Source organism: Ictalurus punctatus, chromosome 18 (genome assembly GCF_001660625.3).
Source record: "Ictalurus punctatus breed USDA103 chromosome 18, Coco_2.0, whole genome shotgun sequence".
Lineage (NCBI taxonomy): Eukaryota > Metazoa > Chordata > Actinopteri > Siluriformes > Ictaluridae > Ictalurus > Ictalurus punctatus.
This window is the reverse complement of record NC_030433.2, coordinates 12,230,988-12,253,898: the sequence shown is the minus strand read 5'-3', so window position 1 is coordinate 12,253,898 and position 22,911 is coordinate 12,230,988. Positions and strand designations below refer to the sequence as shown.

The following is a 22,911-nucleotide window of genomic DNA, read 5'->3' as shown; positions in this document are numbered from 1 at the left end:
GAATTTCTTTGGGAAGATTCATATTTCTAAACCAAGGGCCTCATTTATCTTAGTAAAGTTGTGCGTAAATGTTTTTACACACAACTAAAAACGAATTCCCACCAGATTTACAGAAAGTTCAGTAATGTTTAAACTCCCATAAAGTACCAAGCACATTCACGGCACAGCTAATTTACATTTAGTGACGCTCACAAAACTTGATAAAAGGCAATGAGAGCTCGCAAAAAGTCAAATGATGACTAAACTGCAAAAGATTACCTCCTAAACATAGTGTGCACCGTGTGCTCATGCATTGCAGTGCGTCAGCTCCCATAGACACACTCGACCTCATTTTATGGGGTGCAATTACTTTTGTCCCAAATGAATGGCTGGTCTTAGTATTAGTATTTGTCTTAATTTATGGATTTGTTTTGGATTCTTTCTTTCAAGTCGTCCCTGCTGAAAAAAACAATAGGAACCCGAATAGAATTTGTAATAGTTATAATTGTATTGAATTGAATTGAATTGTATTGGTTTCTGTGGGAAGTGTAATGGTTAACTGTAAAATCTCTACTGGTAATTTCTTGCTTTCTATTGGTGGCACGTTATGTCTAGTGAATACCTTTAAGGACCAATAATGGTAATGGCAATGGTTTTAATGGTTAGCTGATGGTTTGTAATGGTGTTTGTATTGGAAACCATTTGAATTTCTATGATGGTTTGTATTTTTTTTCAGCAGGGATTAATATGAAATGAACAAGTTTCACAGAACTGTTAAATGTGTGTGCGCAGTTTAAATCGCTGAAAAAAGGTTCACATTAATGAGTTCTCAATGTTTACAAATGTAAAATACCACATTGTTTTGTGGAAATTTTCCTTTGAGTGAATAAATTCTGTCGTATTTTGTTTGATAAATGAGGCCCAAAATCCTCACTTTACAATGTTTAATGCTAAACTTTTATAATTCACTCGTTAATGTACTGTGACTTTTGAGGTTCAAATATTACGTTAATGCCATACTAAATGTGTGTTTATCATAACCTTCCTGTTGTCCAGGTTTATAGTAAAAACACTATTAAATAGGCACTTGCTACAGTACAAAAGACACGTTTTATAGTCTGGAAAATGCGATACGTTTTCTCCTTTCCTCTCTGCCTGTTACTCTTTCTGCCAAAGCAGTGAATTTCAGAAACTAACGCTCATGAATGTAGTCTGGCTTTCTCTTAGTCACCCATAAGCCGACCTCTTTCTAACCCCCCTGTCACACAGAGGGAGGGCTCAGAAAGAGAGGTTTTACTGAGAAAGACACTGTTGCCTGGGAGCAGAGCAGACCCACGGTCTGTTCGCTTTCCTTCCCGGCGGCACTCTCTGCCACGCAATGGAAGGGCTTCCCTGTAACAGCGCTGGAGCAGGAGCACATGAAGACTGGGTAAGGGTGGAGCTGGCGCATTAAAAATGCTCTGGCACAATTCATGGACCGTCGAGAATGTATAAGTTCTCCTTTGAGCTGTTGTAATGGGATAGCAATCTGACAACAACAATCAAAATAACAATCTAGCCCGCTTAAATCCAGAGCATTGCTAATGCCTCCTCTTCCCTTCCTAAGAATCCATGTCTTGCTTGGTAAAATCTGGTCACACTACATTTTTTTCCCCCTGAACATCACACAGCACAAGACAACAAAAAGGTCTTGTAGAAACAGGCACACAATCAGATCAGTTTTACTTTTATTTGATTTGATTTTTTTCTTTTTCTTTTGAAAATTGACTCACGTTTCATTTCCTACAACCTCTGCCTCGCTGTCCCATTCTCACCACTGACGCTGACCCCGATTATTTTATTATCATTTCAAGAAACCGAGTAAACCTGGCAGTGTTAAAACTGAACGAGCAGGGCCTGTTGGACAAATTGAAAAACAAATGGTGGTACGACAAGGGCGAGTGCGGCAGCGGGGGAGGTGATTCCAAGGTCAGCCCCAGTATGAGCTATCCAGCGGGTAACCACCATGGTGGAGGGGTAACCGGCAACTGCACATGCCAAACACTCCGGCTACACCCGTAGACCCGTACTCATGCAGTATGGGGCTGTATGCTAGAACCAATCTGGATCTGACAATGCATTAGCTTTCAAAAAGTATATAATAAACAATGTTCTGATTGAATATTTTGATATATAGGTAAAAAACAAAAGCAAAGATGTCCCTATCCGAGTGTTTCCCCCTTTTGCCGGTTACCCAAAGTGATATAGTAATACACATCTTGCACTAGGGAGAAAGGCAGCAAAGCTAGATGGAGTATTAATGCATATCACTTTGGCACTGACACATTACTCAGACTTGTGATTAAGCTATTTTTTTCCTCTTTTTTTTCAATCTAGCTGTAGACATGTAGAACACTAGTTCATATTTTATAGGTGTGTGTTTACTTAAATGCTGAATAACATAAGATAACATGGGTAATGTTATTTATGTTATTTCCCTGGTTGAAGAATCCCTGTAAACCTAGCGGTGTTGAAGCTCAATGAGCAGGCCGTCTTAGACAAACTGAAAAACAAATGGTGGTACGATAAAGGCGAGTGTGGAAGCAAGGACTCCGGAAGAAAGGTTAGTTCCCACATTGGTGCTTTGCCTCACTTTAGTGAACAGGCCTCAGACCTTAAACAAAAAGCCCACTCATCCCCCACCCCTAGTACACAGCAACTGCCTGCACTCTGTCTCCAATCTGCCCTTTACCCAAATGCAATGAGCACGCACACACACACACACACACACACACACACACAAACACCTTTAGGCTGTCTTCACTTATGTTAATGACATTTTGAAATACAGTAGGTAGGTGTGTGGGAGATAAGCACCTCAGTAAATGTAGCTGTTTGCAGATTCACACCATGGAATGTTTAACCCTTATGTATGGTGCCTTCAACATGGCCCAGTGGCCTTCATTTGTATTCAGATACTCTGCCAGGAAGGAAGCCTAGCACGGAAAGGGGATTTCTATGTTAATATGTTGTTTATGAAAAGGTGCTAATATCTAAGCTGTAGCATTTCTGATAATACAGGATATTACTAGAAAGTACGCTTCTTTGCTTTTTCAAATCAGTGATTAGACTGTATGAATAAAACTCAACTGCCAGAAAAAACAGTTCACTAAGGGAAAATGACGCAGGATGCATAAAATAAAACCCAAAACATTAACTTGCTTCTTTTGCTTTCTGGGGACTTAACAAATTTGACCTGTGAATTCATGAGTCATCTTGTGAGCTAATAGAAACGTGTGCAAGACTGTGGTCTGTATCGTCAGTAAAAAAAATGGTGGTGCTACTCATTATTAAGTAGTGATTGCATTAGACTTAGGCTTAGCCACGCTGTTTTGTTTCTTACATCTTTTCTTGTTAGCATTGTCGTCACCTGAGATACTCATAATAACGGATGAAAAAAGAACATGGAAGTGTTTCAAATCAGTTGTATAGCTCTAGGTCCAATCTTAAGTCTCTGTACATGAGGGTTAAATAGTCTATAACCAAATTTGTCATTTAGATTATGTTATGATATGCTATGATATTCATTTTGATCAAATTTAGCTGCCAATATTAAAACCAGACCCTTTTACAAATTCAGATATTAGTAAAGTGTCACTGTATAGTTGATGCCCATTGCCTACAAGCACTATTTATTTAATCAGAGCTGCCTACGCTTATTCCTGGAGATCTATGAACCTGCAGAGTTTTGTTTATACAACTCATACAACATACAACTCTATTATTTCAATGCTTCAGAAGACCTTTATTAGATCAGGTCCTTGATCTTTGTTTGTCGCTTAATTTATCTTAATAAATTAAATCTAAGATGACATATAATAGATTTACTAATGAGGATAATTCCAACCAGGTTACTTTGACCACACCTGCAAAGTTGATTACAGTAAATGGATTGAGTCATAATTGTGCACTTCTATGCTGGTTGGATAGGTCATATACCTGTACATTCATTGAACAAATAATTAGGAAAACATTTGGACAATGGAAAATTAGAAAAATACCAGGTGATGTTCTTCCAATCTACAGTTTTGGTGAGCCTGTGCCTTCTGTAGCCTCTGATTCTTGTTCTTGGCTGATAGGAGTGCAACCTGATGTGGTCTTCTGCTGTTGTAGCAGAATCTACCTCAAGGTTCATTTACATTTACATTTATGGCATTTGGCAGATGCCTTTATCTAGAGCGACTTACATTTATCTCATTTATACACCTGAGCAATTGAATGTTAAGGGCCTTGCCCAAGGGGCCAACAGTGGTAGCTTGGGAGTGCTGGGGCTTGAACTCTGTCCCTTGAACTCCTGACCTTCTGATCAGTAACCCAGATCCTTTAAACACTGAACCACAAGGTTCAATGTATGATACGTCAGAGATGCTTTTCTGCTTGCATACCTGCTGCTCAGTGAATGTTTTTAGTTTTTCATAATTTTTTATAAACTCTAGAGACTGTTGTGTGTGGGGAAAAAATCCCAGGAGACCAGCAGACCTATATATGCATGATTAAATGCATTGTACAGCTGCCACATGGTTGGATAATTGCAGCAATGAGCAGGTGTACAGGTGTTCCTGATAAAGTGGTCGGTGAGTGTATATTGAGACTCAGAACAATGATCGGTAAATTAACGATGGCTAATTAGAATGCTACTACTCAAATTATGCAACTGCCTTGCAACAATTCAACTTTGGCTATAGTTTCAATTACAATTCATAAACAATGCTCGGGTACAGAATAAAGTGAAAATCTGAACCTAAGCAGTGTCACAAACAGTGAGATACCAAATCCAGGTCATGAAATCTTCACATGAGTGCATACCTTATGTTATTTGTGCTTTCACTTTGGTTTTTCACTTTCTCAAATTAGTATATTTGTGCCCATATTTTGGTTAACTGGTCTTTTCTGAAGAAAACGGTATGGTTTCATGGATAAACTTGGTTGAAATCGGTGTAGTGCAGTCGCAGTTAAAGACAGATCCAGAAAGAAAAACTTCTGAACTATATGTGCATATGAGTCTAATACCACTAATACCATGGGAGGTGATGGCAGTATGTCTTAATTAGGTCTTCATAACACATTCCAATGCCAAAGTACATTATAATTAAAACTCTCTATTCATAGCAGAGACTTATGGCGATGCTACCTAATTAAACTGAGCTGCAACCTGCTTATTCAGTTTTATCATTAAAATCACATGTACATTTTAAAGGGGAGCACATATTAACCAAAATATGGCCATTATTAACTAATTTGAGAATTCTAAATAGGAAATTGAGGACAAGGGAATCGTGCATATGCATTACAATTCCTCAACCTCGATCTCATAGAATCAGAATCATTATATTCGCCATATACAATACAGTGCAAAAGTATTTTCACATGCAAAGAAATGCTGTAGAGCAAAGATGCCTTCAAAAATAAAGAATGCATAAGCTTCACACTGTGGGAAGTCTGTGTAAAATCACGCCTATTTATAGGCCTGCCATGTTCAGGTGACATTTTGCATGTATATAAAATGGCACCTTTAAACCACGTCATCAGCTTCTCTTTGTCTGATGCGCAGACACAATTTACAGGCATACCCCAGGATGACAAATCTACAGGGTTCTCAGGGAATAGGGTTACATGCGCAACCCAGAGGGTACCTTTCAAAGGGAACTCAATGTTGCGTGAGCTTCACACTGTGGGAATGAGTATACCCACTCCATCATACTGAGGGTATGGCCTGTCACAGAGGCTCCACCTATAGGGGCGTGGCTTGGGTAACACGAATTGTATAAGGAGCCAACCTCCAGGACTGTAGCTATTGCATAGTTTACTGGGTCTCACTGGTGTTCCTCACACCACAATAAAAAAGTTGCCACTTGAAAGCATACAATTTTATTGTGGATGGTGCTCTAGCATTTAACATGATCTCTACAACCTCGGTTGCTCAGTGATACTAGCAGCAGATGTAGCATGATATTAGCAGCAGACGTAGCATTCTTGATGAACTCAGCAGAGCGATCAGGGAGAAGGCGTTGTCGAGGCGCTTCCTCAACTGCGGCCGGCCCAGAGTTCCAAAACCCATCTCACTTCGGCTGAGAAGTGAGAGAGCCGGGGGCGGAGCCATGCCGCAGCACACTCCACTCCCATACCCTCCATCCATCCATCTTCAACCGCTTACTCATTTTCAGGGTCACGGGAAACCTGGAGCCTATCCCAGGAAGCATCGGGCACAAGGCGGGGTACACCCTGGACAGGGTGCCAGTCCTTCGCAGGGCACAATCACATACACACTCACACACCCATTCATACACTACGGACACTTTAGACACACCTACCATGCATGTCTTTGGACTGAGGGAGGAAACCGGAGCACCCAGAGGAGAGAACATGCAAACTCCGCACACACATGGCCCCTGCGGGAATCGAACCCCGGAACCTGGAGGTGTGAGGCGAACGTGCTAACCACGAACTCTCTAAAGCTTATTCTGTTTGCACAGGATAGCGACAGAAGAGAAAAAATATATATATATTATTTTCTTTTGAAAACAGAGAGAAGTGAAGAGTTTTAGGAATGTTCACACAGAGAGCTGACATGTGGCTTGCGCTGAAGACAAAGAAAGTTGATGACGTGGTTTAAGGGTGCTGTTTTATAGAGAAATGCCACATCACCTGACCATGGTAGGCCTATAAATAGGTGTGATTTTACACAGACTTCAAATACCGGTCATGCGCTAGGGCACTTCCCACAGTGTGAAGTTCACATAACATTGAGTTCCCTTTGAACGTGAACCCAGCAGTTTTCATTATTTTGTTTTACTCTTACGTATTTTACTACTTTCTTTACAGACATACAAACATTTTTCTAAAATGTTTGGACATCTAACATGTTTTTGTATTGAGTCGATCTTTTAGAAACCTATAACAAAGTTTGTACTAAAAAAAGTAAAATATATTTTAGGGTGCATAAGACTTTTGCACAGTACTGTACATTTACATATATTAGGAATTTTTTTTGTTGTTTGGTCACAACACTGACACAACACAGTTTACAACACACAAAACGTCTGGGTTACGCATGTAACCCTGTTCCGTGAGAATGGAACGAGACGAGCACCACTCACGCGCGACCAGCATCGGGAGCCTGTGTAAAATCATGCCTATTTTTAGGCCTGCCATGATCAGGTGACGTGGCAAATAAGCGCGTCACGTGATATAAATATGGCACCTGTTAACTGCGCCATCAGCCTCAATTATCTGAAGCGAAGAGGCAATTCACAGGCCTGCCCTGGTATAACAAAGCTACGCAACGCCTCGTTCCTTTCTCAGGGAACAGGGTTACATGCGTAACCCAGACGTTCCCTTTCAAAGGGATCTTCGTCATTGCGTTTAGCATAACACTATGGGAACGAGAATATCCACTGCGTCATACTGAGGGTACGGCCTGTTCAAAAAGACCCAAGCCCGAGGGTCACTGCAAGCCACTCGAACCCGGGGTGGAATGAATATCCAGGCTGTAATAACGAATGAATGTGTGTGGCGTAGACCACCCTGCATCAGCACACACATCCTGTAAGGATACCCCTTTGGACAAAGCCTTTGCGGAGGCGACCGCCGTAGAGGAATGAGCCCTTATGCCCAGAGGCGTAGCGAGACTGCATGCCTCATATGCAATAGAGATTGCTTCCACTTTCCAATTAGAAATGTGCTGCTTTGACTCAGCATCACTACTGTCGTCACCAAAGCAGACCAGCAGCTGCTCCAACTTACGCCACTTGCCGGAGCGGTGGACGTAAGTACAGAGAGCCCTTACTGGACACAACAGGTGCATTCTCTCTTGTTCCAGTGTGGGAAATGGAAGAGAGCAGAAAGCCTGCAACACCACAGGGTGGGCAGCGGATGTATGCACCTTAGGAATATAATCTGGCATAGGATACAGGAAGGCCTTAGCTAATCCAGGGGCAAAGTCAGGGCAGGAAGGGTCAACAGAGAGAGCTTGTAGATCTCCTACTCACTTGAGAGATGTCAAGGCCAGCAGAAGAGCTACCTTTAGAGTCAGAAGTTTCTCAAAGGCTGACTCTACGGGCTCAAATGGGGCTCCTGACAGACCTTCCAGGACCACAGAAAGGTCCTAGGAAGGTATGTGCGGCCTGCAGATCAGCCTCAGCCACCTGACAACACGCATGAACCTCGAAGTTAGAAAATGTTGCTCGACAGAGGCTCCATCAACAGGGGAATGGCTGGCAGAAATGGCGGCCATGTAAACCCTGATTGTAGAAGGAGCCCACCTCGCTGAGAAACGTTTTTGTAAGAACTCTAGGACTGTAGCTATTGCGCAGTTCACTGGGTCTACCTGACCTTCCTCACACCACAAGACAAAAAGCTGCTACTTGAGTGCATACAATTTCCTTGCAGATGGTGCTCTAGCATTTAACAAGGTCTCTACAACCTCAGTTGTGAGACTAGAATCTATGAGCTGGTGCACCTCAGCGGCCAGACCCAGTTTCCATAGTTCTGGCCGAGGATGATAAATCAGCCCTCCAGCTTGATACAGTAGATCCACTCTAAGGGCTCAAATGGGGCACCTGACAGACCTTCCAGGAGCACAGAAAGGTCCCAGGAAAGTATGTGCGGCCTGCAGATGGGCCTCAGCCACCTGACATCATGCATAAATCTCGAAGTTAGAGGATGTTGCCCCACAGAGGCTCCATCAACAGGGGCGTGGCTGGCCGAAATGGTGGCCACGTAAACCTTGATTGTAGAAGGAGCCCACCCCGCTGAGAAATGTTCTTGTAAGAACTGCATGACTGTATCTATTGCGCAGTTCACTGGGCCTACAATGGATCCCTGCAGATGGGAATCTTCCAAGGGGTGCCATCTAGCAGGGATATTATCTCTGAGAACCATATTCAAGCTGGCCAATAAGGTGCTACTAGCAGCAGGCATAGACTGTCTTGGCAAACTCTCGTTAGAACTTGTGGGAGCAGAGCAATGGGAGGAAAAGCGTACAGGTGTGACCTCGGCCACATGTGCACCATGGCATCCAGCCCTAATTGTGCGGGAGGAGTGAGGGCAAACCACAGCGGGCCGTGTGTTGTCTCTTTGGAGGCGAACACATGCAGTCCCGCTTGGCCAAACCTCGCCATATGGACTCCACCACTTGTGGATGGAGCCACCAATTCCTGGGCCTCAGCCCCTGCCGCAACAGGATGTCTGCCCCCATATTCCCAGAATGTACATTGCACTCACTGACAAACTTTCCTTCTGCCCAGAGAAGAATTAGTTGCGCCCGCCTGAACAGGGAGCATGGACATAATCCATCCTGGTGGTCAATATATGAGACCACCGGTGTGTCGTGTAAACACATGGTGACCTCTCAATTGAGGAAGAAGGAATTTCAGTGCTAGAAATATGGCCCACATATCTAGGCAATTTATATGCCGCTCCAGATGAGGGCCGCACCAGAGACCATGAGCTGGACAGCTGTCTAAGACTGCGCTCCAGCCCGTGAGGGAGGTGTCTGTCATTACCGTCTTGTGCTAAGGAGACACCCCTAGAGTGTGACCCAAGGCTAGAAACTGGGGACACTCAAATTCTCAGAGCACGTAGGCATTGCCGTGTGACACTGATTATTCTCAGAGGTTTCGTCCAAGGACCGCCATCCAAGGACGAAACCCCCAACTTCTCAGCCACCACTGAACGGTCTACTGTGCAATAGGCCCATAAGCACCAATAGTCTCCCAAGATCCAGCTTTATCTTGCTCATTGTTGATAGGATTGACCCTACGCATGTTGGGGACAGAAACGCCCTCATAGTAGTAGAATCCTTATAACCCCTTGTCCACTACACTGGGGAAAGCATACTTTTCTGGGGTTCAACCTGAGCCCCAAGCTCTTCATGTGAGCGAGAACAACATCTCAATGTTGAACAGTCATCCAGTTTAATTTAATTTAGTACACGGATGCCCTGGAGTCACAATGGAGCCAGAGTGACATCCATGCACTTTGTGAAGGTGCGAGGGGATAAAGCTAGCGATATTTCTATGTGGAAATATGCACCTTTTAGATCTATTGTCACAAACCAGTCCTCAAACTGAATCTGTGGAACAATAAGTTTGGGCATCAGCACCTTGAACCAGTATGTCCAAAGAATACAGTTCAGATGACGCAGATCTAAAATTGACCGCATACTCCTATTTTTTGCGGACCAGGAAATAATGGCTGTAAAAACCTCCCTCGCTCAGGGAACGGGGTACATGTTCTATGGCCTCTTTGTCCAAGAGGGATCTTACTTCCTGCGCTCACGTCGGGCTCTGGTCTGTGCTGACTACTGTGGTGAGCACACCTCTGAACCGGGGGGGTTGAGCTATAAACTGGACCCGGTAACCCGTTTCTACATTAGACAGAACCCATGGAGACACATTTGGCAGTAGTTTCCATGCTGCCAGATGGTCTTTTAGTGATGTTAACTATTCCACATTCTATTGGAGGGAAAGCATCAGATTCTTGTTGCCCTGTGACAGCTCACTGACCAGAGAACACTGTAAACTTGGGACAGCCTTGGCTAGGGGAGGCCCTACAGTAGCACTGGGGGCTAACTGCCCTAACAACCTCATACGTCCCTCCACGGCCCCTCAAGACTGCTCTTCTTTGTCTGCTTGGCCTTTATGACCATTCTCAGATCAGGCTTAGAAGCAGGCCGTGACTGTGGCTGCTCGGTTCCACTGACCGTCTGCGGGGGTTGGCGGGCTGACGTACTTGCCTTCTGAGTCTCCCTCGCACTAGCGCTGGCCCGGGCTCCACTCATGGATGTCTGGGTGAAGTCAACACTACAGGGAAGGAACTGGCTATATGCCGCCGTATGACGAGCACACTCAGCAGGTGTGCTTGGTAGGCCTGCAGCACTGTCATTGTCTGCAGTGACCCACAAGCAAGACCCACTTCTGCACAGGCCTTGCCCACCAATGCCACAGTGGCCTTACACGGTGGCTTGGATGGCAAAGCCGGTCCCCCTAATTACCTGCCATCAATGGAAAGAGGTAGCTCGCAAGCACCTCCTCCACCTTCAGCATAGCTAAATAGCCATGCCGTTCATTCCCCACAATTGCCGAATAATCCAACATCGTGGGGTTGTAAATACAGCTTATGCATGGTTTTCCCCCAGAAGCCTGATATTTTGTCAAGCATTTCTGGAAGAAAGGGGAGTTTCTGCAGTGTGAGGCATTTACTTTCACTGGGGGGAAAAAGGCTCATCCAGCCTTAGTAATCACTTCAAGCAGCTCTTTATATGCTGCTCTCAGTTTTTAGCACATCCTTCTGGCTCCTCGGAGTCAGAGAGGAATTATTACTATTATTTTTGTGTGTGTTTTTTTTCTTCCCTTTTTGGCTTTCCATAGTGGAAGGAGGAGTCGCGACGCGAGCTCCAAAATCCAGCGGAGAGCCGAACCCAGAAGACAGAGCAAGAGAGAGAAGCGCTCGTCCCCGGCTCCTCCATAAGAGATCTCCCGAACCTGAGACGGCTAGCTGCCTCGGCAGCGGCCAGCCCAGATCCGTGAGGCTCTGAAACCCAACTCACTTCGGCTTCCGAGAAGAGCGTGAGTCGCGAGGCGAGCTGCTTATTGTAGGCATTACCATGCGCAGCCTCTCGAGGCTGCCATCGCATGCTATACCCCTAGACACTTCACCCAGAAAGTGTGCACTATTCTACGTGATGAAACAGGAGCAAGCTGTAACACATTTCCTGAATTCTTTCGCTCACTCCTTTTTTTTTCTTCTCTTTTTTTTTTAAAGGGATAGAAAAGTTCTGAGATTTTGATAAAAGATATGGAGGAAATGAAGCATCTTTTTGTTTCTTTACACAAACAACTGACATGCAATCTTTAACTGAAGATAATATAGGCTGATGGTGCGGTTCACAGGTGCCATATTTATATCACGCGACGTGCTTAATTACCACGTCACCTGATCAGGACAGGTCTATAAATAGGCATGATTTTACACAAACTTCAGATGATGATCGCACTCGAGAAGCGCTACCATAGTGTTATGTTAAACGCAACTTCGAAGTTCCCTTTGAAAGGGAACAATTACCATCTTAATATCCAAATATTGTAACGAGTTAAATTTGTGCCAAAAATGTTGAAATAACTTTGCAAGAAATGAACAAATATATAACGAGAAGGAATAAAAACACTCTGAAACTGATAACAGTGGAAAAAATGTAACATGGGTCCTGTTTACACTTGGTCACTTCATGCATTTTCTCTGATCAGATAGCTAACTGATTTGTTAAAACGGTTCCATTTACACTTGGCCACATAATGCGTTTCAGCTAAACGGATATGAATCCGATCTCCTATTCCCGCGCAAAATGCAAATTTGGGTTTACGAATGCAGTTGAAAAGAAAATGAAAATGCTTGCTACAACGCTGACGCAACAAAAGGCAGCACTATGTGCAGCATTTTTGCTGTCGGCAGTACTAAACTTTAAAACCCAGCGGGATACCTGGATGAAAGCCTGGAGCCAACATTGGTGGGAAAATATAATGCTGGCTTCTTTTACAAAACAAGACTGGCTATCCAGTTTCCGAATGGGGAGCCAGACCATCAATTATCTTTGTGCCAGCCTGCAAAGCAATTTAATGAGGAGGCACACTCATCTCCGTCAGGCTATACCGGTCCATACTTCCGTTTGGGAGGAGAAAAGCGCTGACGTATGTGGTTTCATAAACCAGATGCATTTAGACTTGTCCAGTTTTGTCTGGAATGTGTCCCAGACCACCTCCTGATGTGGTATGAGCGATCGGATTTAAATCCGTCTCGAATGCATTTCGGAAGTTGTTTAAACCTGGTCTTTTCACAATTGGATATCTAACCAATCAGAAAAAACGCATGAAGTGAACAGGTGTAAACAGGCTCATCGTCTTCAAATAAACTGCATTCTTTGTTAACAGTTTTCTAAGCTTCGTTTTCGCTAATCATGGTTTATGAATGCGCTGCCAGAGTTTTCATTTATGCTTTCAAACTTTTCGTTTACGCTCTGCAAGTTTACATTCGCCATTCTGGCACAAATCTCACGTGTAGGTGGGGCTTAACCACTCCATGACCTAGAAGTAGAGACTTCAGTGATGCTAATTTTGGAGAGCGCTCTGGATGCGGTTCTCTGTATAGTTATAGAGTTTGTACTTTTTAGTGGAAATTACTTACTTACATATTAGTTCATAATTAATATTTGAGGTTGGCGAATGGAAAAGTGAAAAGTTTGAATACATAAATGAAAACTCTGGCAGCGCATTCATAAACCATGATTAGTGAAAACTAAGCTTAGAAATCTCTTAACAAAGAATGCTATTTATTTGCATAATACTTTTAAGCAAATTAAACTATATTTTAATACTAAAGAAAATAGCACAATGCTTCTAAGGGCACATCTATTTGTCATCTATTTGTCAAGTCTATTATACATCTATATGTCAAGTCTATTATACATCTATTTGTCAAGTCAGAATCAGGAAATTTGGTACTTGTTGTTTGCTATTTGGTTTGATTTGGTTTCACACATAACTAAATGAAGCAAATAGCAAAATGTTGGCTGATGTGCCCCTATGTATAAGGCTGAAAACATTTTTTAACACTTTTTTTCATTAGTCATAGATATAATGTTGGAAATGTAAACAATAGCCTACAAAAACGAGTATTTCCACCATTTCAAGTTTAAGGGGAGTACAAAATCGAGTAATAAATAATATTGCCAGTTGTGCAGTTGAAACAGTTTGCCTGCAGCTGCAAAACTCGGCTGAATTTTGTGTCACATCCAGGGTTTATGTTCGCCTTTTTGTTTGTCGATCCAAATAGCAATAAATCACCATGAAAGCACCCTAACAGTGTGATCTGATCTTGCTTACAATGATTAAGCGTGCTCCCAAGCAGGTTTGAACTTCTGGACTTCTTGTTCTGGCAACAGCTTCAAGGAAAAGAAAAATCCAGGATCATGTCAAACCATCAACAATCCTATCGGGCTAACTCAGTAATCTGTGTACAAAGAAACATGGCCAGGGTGTGTTAGATTCCGGCTTGAACTAAACTCTGCAGGGTGCTGAAGCTCCTGGGGCAGGTTTGGGCAGCTATGCTTAAATTATTAAATGGGTTCTAATGTCAAATCCTGTGAAGCTTATCAGGTGCACTGTTATTAATCATGGTACTGTAGTCTATTCAAGTCTGATCATCATTTAGGATCAGATCCATGCACATACGAGTAAATGACAGTTTGGAGAGTAATGCGTCGCTGTGAAATCCCTGTCACTTGATTGCTTTTCCCCAGAGAGATCGGTAATGCTATCTATCCTTGTCCATGTTTTATGGTGCCTTGTGTAAGTATTCACACTCTTAAACTTTTCCACATTTTGTCCACTCGACTGGACTTAATTGGAATTATATATCATGAGTCTAGAAAAATAACCCATAATATTGAGAGAAAGTGTTTAGGCTCATTGCTGTGAAAGCCCTAAAATTTATACTGGTGCAAAAACTTGCCATTAGAATTCAAATAATTAGTTACATGTCTAGTCTGTGTGCAGTTAAAGTGTCACATGATCAAAGTATATACACTGGTTTCTGGAGGGCCACATATTATGTTGGAGAACATACCAACAAACAGCATCATGAAGACCAAGGAGCTACACTATATGGTTAAAGGTATGTGGACACACAACCATAACAATCATATGTACTTTTTTTGTCCACCCCTTTGCTACTATAACAGACATATACAGGATCTCACAAAAGTGAGTACACCCCTCACATTTTTGTGAATATTTGATTATATTTTTTCATGTGACAACACTGAAGAAATGACACTTTGCTACAATGTAAAGTAGTGAGTGTACTTCTTGTATAACAGTGTAAATTTGCTGTCCCCTCAAAATAACTCAACCCACAGCCATTAATGTCTAAACTGCTGACAACAAAAGTGAGTGCACCCCTAAGTGAAAATGTCTAAATTGGGCCCAAAGTGTCAATATTTTGTGTGGCCACCATTATTTTCCAGCACTGCCTTAACCCTCTTGGACATGGAGTTCACCAGAGCTTCACAGGTTGCCACTGGAGTCCTCTTCCACTCCTCCATGATGACATCACGGATCTGGTGGATGTTAGAGACCTTGTGCTCCATCACCTTCCATTTGAGGATGCCCCACAGATGCTCAATAGGGTTTAGTTCATCACCTTCACCCTCATCTTCTTTAGCAAGGCAGTGGTTGTCTTATACGTGTGTTTGGGGTCATTATCATGCTGGAATTCTGCCATAAGGCCCAGTCTCCAAAGGGAGGGGATCATGCTCTGCTTCAGTATGACACAGTACATGTTGGCATTCATGGTTCCCTCAATGAACTGTAGCTCCCCAGTGCCGGCAGCACTCATGCAGACCCAGACCATGACACTCCCACCACCATGCTTGACTGTAGGCAAGACACACTTGTCTTTATACTCCTCACCTGGTTGCTGCCACACACGCTTGACACCATCTGAACCAAATACGTTTATCTTGGTCTCATCAGACCACAGGACATGGTTCCAGTGATCCATGTCCTTAGTCTGCTTGTCTTCAGCAAACTGTTTGCGGGCTTTCTTGTGCATCATCTTTAGAAGAGGCTTCCTTCTGGGACGACAGCCATGCAGACCAATTTAATGCAGTGTGTGGCATATGGTCTAAGCACTGACAGGCTGACCCCCCACTACTTCAACCTCTGCAGCAATGCTAGCAGCACTCATACGTCTATTTCCCAAAGACAACCTCTGGATATGACGCTGAGCATGTGCAATCAACCTCTTTGGTCAACCATGGCGAAGCCTGTTCTGAGTGGAACTTGTCCTGTTAAACCGCTGTATGGTCTTGGCCACCGTGCTGCAGCTCAGTGTCAGGGCCTTAGCAATCTTTGTATAGCCTAGACAATCTTTATGTAGAGCAACAATTCTTTTTTTCAGATCTTCAGAGAGTTCTTTGCCATGAGGTGCCATTTTGAACTTCCAGTGACCAGTATGAGGGAGTGTGAGAGCTATGACACCAAATTTAACACACCTGCTCTCCATTCACACCTGAGACCGTGTAACACTAAAAAGTCACATGACACCAGGGAGGGAAAATGGCTAATTGGGCCCAATTTGGACATTTTCACTTAGGGTGTACTCACTTTTGTTGCCAGCAGTTTAATGGCTGTGTGTTGAGTTATTTTGAGGGGACAGCAAATTTATACTGTTACACAAGTGGTACATTCACTACTTTACATTGTAGCAAAGTGTCATTTCTTCACTGTTGTCACATTAAAAGATATAATCAAATATTTACAAAAATGTGAGGGGTGTACTCACTTTTGTGAGATACTGTATATGGGTGTGATGGTCAGGTGTCCACAAACCTTTATAAAAATAAATAAATCCTAAACTCTGAACATCCTACATATCGTGAAAAAATTTAAGAATATGGTACAGGAGGCTGTCCACCAGAAGTCAGTGGTCAGGTAAGAAGGGTATTAGACTGAGAAACAACCACTTCAGTATTATGGGCTATTTTGTGTAGATTCATGATATATAATCCCAACTGGGTCCATTTTTAGTTCCTTACAAAATGTCTGAATGTTCAAGTGTGGTGAAAACTTATGCCAGCCACTATAAAAGCAATGTGCATGCTGTTGGATGAGCCCACAGTATGGCCAGAGAAACTCATGCATGCCACTGATTTCTGCCTCCCCAGTGTAATGTCATGGCCACCATCATGGGGACAGAGAAAGTGCTTCACAGGCCATAGCTTATGTATGAGACATTATACAGTATGCTGTAACTCACAATTCCCAAGTCCTATAGAAGGATTTCTCTCACCTACTGTATGTACTTAACACGTAGAGGCTGCTTATATTGTAAAATGGAGAGATGTTTTAATTGTTTCTATGATAGACGTTTTTAATCTAAGTATGCAGAAAGAATAAATAGATCAAACTGCCATGTTCTGGAGAGTGATATGTGTTATTCCATCTTGTGACTTGTGCATGAGTCTGTCTGCATGCTTTAGAAAGTGTTTACTAGATAATTTTATTGCTGCTAGTAATTTATTACAATCTGTAAATATTAAATTGTACAGATTTAAAGACAATATGTATTATATTGTAGTATAGTACTACTGTATATACTATATTGTGTCTCAAAACAATATTTTTCCTTTTATGTGTTTATGGATTATATTTGCTAGCCTAAGTAAGAGAAATGTACTTTGGTAAATGCATGTGTGTATCTGTGTGTGTGCGTGTGTGTGTGTGTGTGTGTGTGTGTGTGTGCATGTGCGTGTCAGTGAGTGTGCTGTATATGTATTAGTTTCTGATTGTATTCTCTGTGCTGTTCAGGATAAGACCAGCGCCCTGAGCCTCAGTAATGTGGCAGGGGTTTTCTACATCCTGATTGGAGGACTGGGGCTGGCCATGCTGGTGGCCTTGGTCGAGTTTTGTTACAAATCCAGAATCCAGTCTCGGAGAATGAAGGTGTGTGAAAAATACAGTGTTACATCCATCCATCTTCCATACCGCTTATCCTACACAGGGTCATGGGGAGCCTGGAGCCTGTCCCAGAGAATTCAGGGCACAAGGCGGGGGAGACCATGGACTATCCCATGGTTATCCCTTTGCAGGGCGCACACTATGGACGATTTGGAAATGCCAATCAATGAATGTCTTTGGACTTGGGGAGGAAACCCCTGAACATGCAAGCTCTGTGCACACAGGGCAGAGGTGGGATTCGAACCTCCAATCCCAGAGGTGCGAGGCAAACATGCTAAACACTAAGCCACCATGCCCCCTATCTGCAAGATTCTGTGCATTATGCAACTGCCACATGATTGGCTGATTAAATAACTGCATCAGGGATATAGGTATTCCTAATAACGTGGCAGGTGAGTGTATATATAGTAGAAAATGTCAAAATTTCACATGAAGGTTTTTCCCAGGCCACCACTAATATTGTCTCAATTATTAGTGATACAGCTGATATTTATGGAAATGCCTTTATCAGCTTGAGGATCCTTCTAATGGCAGGTGTGTGTGCACGGCTAGATGTGTTAATATAACATTGTGGTAATGTGACAGGGACTATAATCACCTTTTTCATATTTACAAAGATAACACATTTTAATATGAATATTTACCTTGTTACTATCAGACTAAAATGATTTGTGTTTGTGATGTGTTTTTTAAGGAAGCCTGAACATAATCTCTGGAATATGAATGTAAGAGAAATTGAGAAAGTTAGATTAGACTTCGTTACACTTTAGTACCTAGCCACATAGCTTACCAAGCTAATGGCTATTGTATTGCCAAAAACAGTGGCTAGCAATGTGGCTAGTAATATGGCTAGCAAACTTGCTTACATTACATTAGCTGTTATATTTTGTAAAACAGTAGCAAATGTTGCTAGCAAACTTGCTTACATTAGGCTAACAGTTACAGTTCGTAAACCATTAGCCAAGGTTGCTAGCAAACATGCTTACTTTAAGCTAACTGTTACATTTTGAAAAAACAGTAGTTAGGGTTGCTAGAAAGTTAGCTAATATTATGTTAATTATTATTTAATCTTAATTAGAACCAGAACTGCTAGTAATATAAACCAGATTTGCTAGTAAATATAAGACTATTATGAAGTGTAAACCAGTTGCTACCATAGCAAGCATTGGCCCTTCAAAGTCCCTGATTAATGTGATAAAGAGGGATGAAGCTACCGAATAGGGATTAGCAATGACTAAAGTGAATCCAAACAGTATAAATGTCTGTTTTTACCTGAATGCACATATCTTTTGTCTTTTTATTTTTGTCTAGGTAAAATAGCCTCTTCTAATCTTGTTTATTCCAATTTATTTTCACTAGGACACAGAATATATACTATGATATTGAGCTTCAGCCAAAGTAATTCTCAATTCACAGGTAATTCCTCCCGTTTTTTCGATGCCAGATATTCTAGTGAGAACATTCAGAATAAGGATCCCCTCCAACATCCATATCTTGGATGAAGTTCATCAGTGTAAAATATGCACCGTGATTATAAGAGCGTGACCGCCCTCCTTCTCAAGACAGGGTGTTAGTAGGAAAGAGGTAACAGTAGGCGAGTGTGATATAGAAAGCCTCCTGCTGTGAGTTTTTTTTCTAATCATGCACACTTCCTTCAAATGCTTCTCAGCCATCGGCAAAAAAAAGCCACAGTTACAAATTTAGATTCAATTACCAGTGGAACCATGTGGTGAATCATAAATTTATTTTCGGCCATAAAAATGCCATTTTCTGTGTACGTAGTAGTGTCCATTTATGAAAACAGTTTCTTATTCCCCAATATTCAACATCAGCAATTAGTGGTGTGCTTAACAAATCATTGTAATAATATGTTTTAATTTGGTGAATTTAATTACACTGCTCTATCATTAACTAGAATGTTGTCAGTTACCTTTATCATACCCTGTATCCTCTCAGAATCCGTTAGAAACACTTTACTTGAACCTAACATCCACGCAACTGTCTTATAAGGAATAAAAAATGAAAGGGTATACTGTTATAGGAAAATACATTTGAAGTTGATTATTTTTTGATAAAAGCATGACTCATAGTCTTTTATTCCTCTTATACTTCAGCAATTATACTACTACATCAACACTAGCGATTTTTTTATTTATTAAAAATGCCATGACATATTTTTTATTTGTTTATAGTGACATCTACTGTTGCGGAACATCTATTAAACAAGTTCTTGTTATCACTGTACATTATAGCATTTATGAACATTTATTTTCCTCACCAGAGACTATTTTTTCTACGTTACTGAGAATCCGCAAGGCCCTCAGTCATGAAGACTTTCACATGGTGGAAAACTTAGTTACAGTACAGCTTTACCCCTGAATGTTGCACAGCACTGACAGAGAAGACTTCTTCCATAAATGCTACATATCTTATCACAGAAAACTTCACCATATCAACACATTGTTTAATCTGTTAATGTGGATTGTACACTATACAGGTCCCTGAATAAGCTGTTACCATTAGAGACAATAATGTATTAGAACAAGTGCATTAATTAATATATGCCTGTGATTTTCCTCACAGCCGGAATTATCGCAGTTAAACAACATCTTTTGATCAATGAGAATTGAGACTACAAGAGTGCTGAGGTATAAGTTTCAAATATCACTGTCAGAAATCGCTACTCCTAGAAGGCCAATTGGACTGCATCAGCTGGGGAAACATTATCCTCTCTGATGCAGTGAAGTGTGCTGGATTTGAATTTGAAGCACGACAGCCACATCATTAGCTCCTGTTCGAAGCCTTCAGGGTTTCATTATGTGAAACTAATGCCGGAGTGAGTGGCTTCCCAGCTAGGATCATTTTATTTTATTGTTCTAATTGTTTTCTATCTGCTGAATTATTGTGCAAGGCTGCCATATTGACAGACGTATAGAACTTAAGTGAGGCATACATTTCCACCATAGTGTAGCTTGTGGATATACCGCTTCGAGTTACAATTGACCCTGGTTTAGACCTTGTTTTCTCCAATAGATATGATGCATTCACTTTAATCAAAAGATAAATCTGGATTTGGTGTAAGAAACGTGCTTGTGGTCTGTCTCTTGTAGCAAATCATCGACGCAGCAATGTTGGGCTCCAGCCTGAGCCGCATGGGCAGCGGAGGGGAGAACGGCCGTGTGGTGGCTCACGATTTTCCCAAAGCAGCACAGACTCTGCCCTGCATGGGCCAAGCAGCGGGCATGGGCATGAACACCAGCGGTATGTAGATGGGCCTGCCTCACTGAGGGACAGAGCAACAAAAAATGTGGAAGACGCATAAAAATAGATGTGAACTTCAGCCAAAAGGACTTACTCATTACACACTCTGGACTCACGATGAGAGAACAGAAGGGGCAGAAATCCTTTTTCTAATAGACGTTTGATGAGTTTTTTTTGCTTATCTGGTGCAATAAGGAGCCTGAAAGGGAGTTTTTGTATGTAACATCGTTTTTCGGGACTATAAAGCGGAGGCTCGAAAAATAGTGACACTTGCACTATGACTATGACTATGTATTTTGTTTGGTCTTGTTTGCTTCGTCAGTGTCTTGATGACGACGAACCTAATGTTATTTTGTTTCTTGTTTACCTACTCATGTATATTTCCTCCCCCGAACCCAGTCCCCATGCTGTCTTTCCAGCGCTGATGAAGTATGATGCATTTGTTTGTCTCATTACACTCATTAAAGTCACCGGGCAAACCTCCTCCGAAGGCGCCCCAATAAGATACCTCCTGCAGAAAACAAGAGCTGATCGCTCGCACTTGTCATATCCTGCGCTCTGTCTCCTTCTGCCCTAGCATACATGATGAATCACCTGCTCACAATCTCTGAGCTGTGATTAGATCTCAGAGAAAGAGCAATCTAGAGAGTGTGTGAAAGCGTGGGAGAGTCAGAGCCAGAGCCCGAGTTAAGACAAAAGACAAAGCAGAAGAACAAAACACAATATATACAAACAGAGCAATTGAGTTTGAATGTTTTCATCCCGCACCGTCTTCCATGTGTTGTTTACATTTCTTCATGCGTGAGCAAAGGATTACCCGTGTGTCTGTCCTGGAGTGCGCTGTAAGCTATTGGAGCGATTGGGAAGGATGAAGGAAATGGGATAGGTTGTACACTGTTGATGCAATACATTGAAAACACATTAGGAAATACTGCCTTTAGCAACACCAGTAATCATGATTGATGTGAGGAAAGTGAGAAAGTACCTACATTACACTTCTTAAGATTTTAAGCTCAACATGAAACACAACATGGTACAAATAAAACTGGAAACAAAGGCTAATCGTAGTGTCCCAAGTCTTGTATTCTTTAAACCTCAAACCAAATGCATGCTGTCCAATTTGACTTAAGAGTACGTTTTCAGTAATCTTTCTGTTTGAACTTGGCCATGGTCCTGAGTTTAAGAATTTTGATCCTGATGAATAAAATCCTCTATTTCAATTTGTTCTAAACAGGCCAAACAACATTAGCTGATTAAGTCAGAGAACTGTCCCATAATGAACCATCTGTACTAACACAAGAAGAGCATCACGACATTGTAAAGCACAAGAGTACATTTTGCACAGCAGTAACGTCACATCACCTTTTCACCTAAGCATTTTTGTCAGGGTTTGCGCATCAGTAACCTTCTGTATGGTTCCTGAATATACTCTACGGCACACTGTAGCCACAACACAGTGGAAGCGGAGTGCCTACAATACCTGTAGAATAGATCTTTTTTTTTTTATACCGCCATTGATTTTTAAAAAATAAAGAAATACACATATAAATATACACATTTCCAGTAACAAAGAAAAAAATAATATGATGTCGTACATTTGTGGTGGTTTGATAGATTGTTTTAATTTATTTTTGCTCCTGTATTTATGGTCCCCCCCCCCCCCCCCCATATTGTTTCTTTTTTGTTTTGTTTTGTTTTGTTTTTGACGCTGTAGTTTTCTTTTAAAATCCCTTCAGGGCTGTCTTGTAACTTTTTACACACGTCAGTGTTACAGAATACCTTTCAGAAACCACGCAGGTGAGTCTGAATTCTGAAATTGTTCAAGAGAAAATATGTTGACAAGTGTTGCTCAGAAATAAACTTTTCTAAACACAATGTGCATTTGTGGAGCACAGTCTTTCTTTCTCCCCAAACAACCCCCCACCCCCCAACACACACACATACACACACACACACACACATCTCTCTCTCTCTCTCACTCACATATTTTCACAAGTGAGGTGGATCAAATTTAAAGTGGTAATTCTTCCACAATTGCTTCCTCAAATCCTCATTTCAGATTGGATTGTGCTTGGGTGCTCAGGGTTATGCGCCTCACTCAGGCTCATTTACTCCCTAT

The 22,911-nt window shown here is 41.9% G+C and overlaps 1 protein-coding gene across 4 annotated transcripts in view; it reads left to right on the top strand.

Moving 5' to 3' along the window:
- gria1b (glutamate receptor, ionotropic, AMPA 1b) overlaps positions 1–22,657 on the top strand; it is a 100,284-nt gene extending 77,627 nt beyond the window's left edge. Inside the window, exons 14-16 of one of the 4 annotated variants that reach the window (XM_017493447.3) lie at positions 1,833–1,947; positions 17,382–17,516; positions 20,642–22,657. In XM_017493447.3, the coding sequence (XP_017348936.1) occupies positions 1,833–1,947; positions 17,382–17,516; positions 20,642–20,800 (409 nt within the window). In that variant the 3' untranslated portion in view covers positions 20,801–22,657. Of the gene's footprint in view, positions 1,948–2,466; positions 2,582–17,381; positions 17,517–20,641 lie in introns of those variants that run through there. The other 3 variants (XM_017493448.3, XM_017493450.3, XM_017493451.3) reach the window with 3 other exon arrangements.
- The last annotated feature ends 254 nt before the right edge of the window (positions 22,658–22,911 follow it).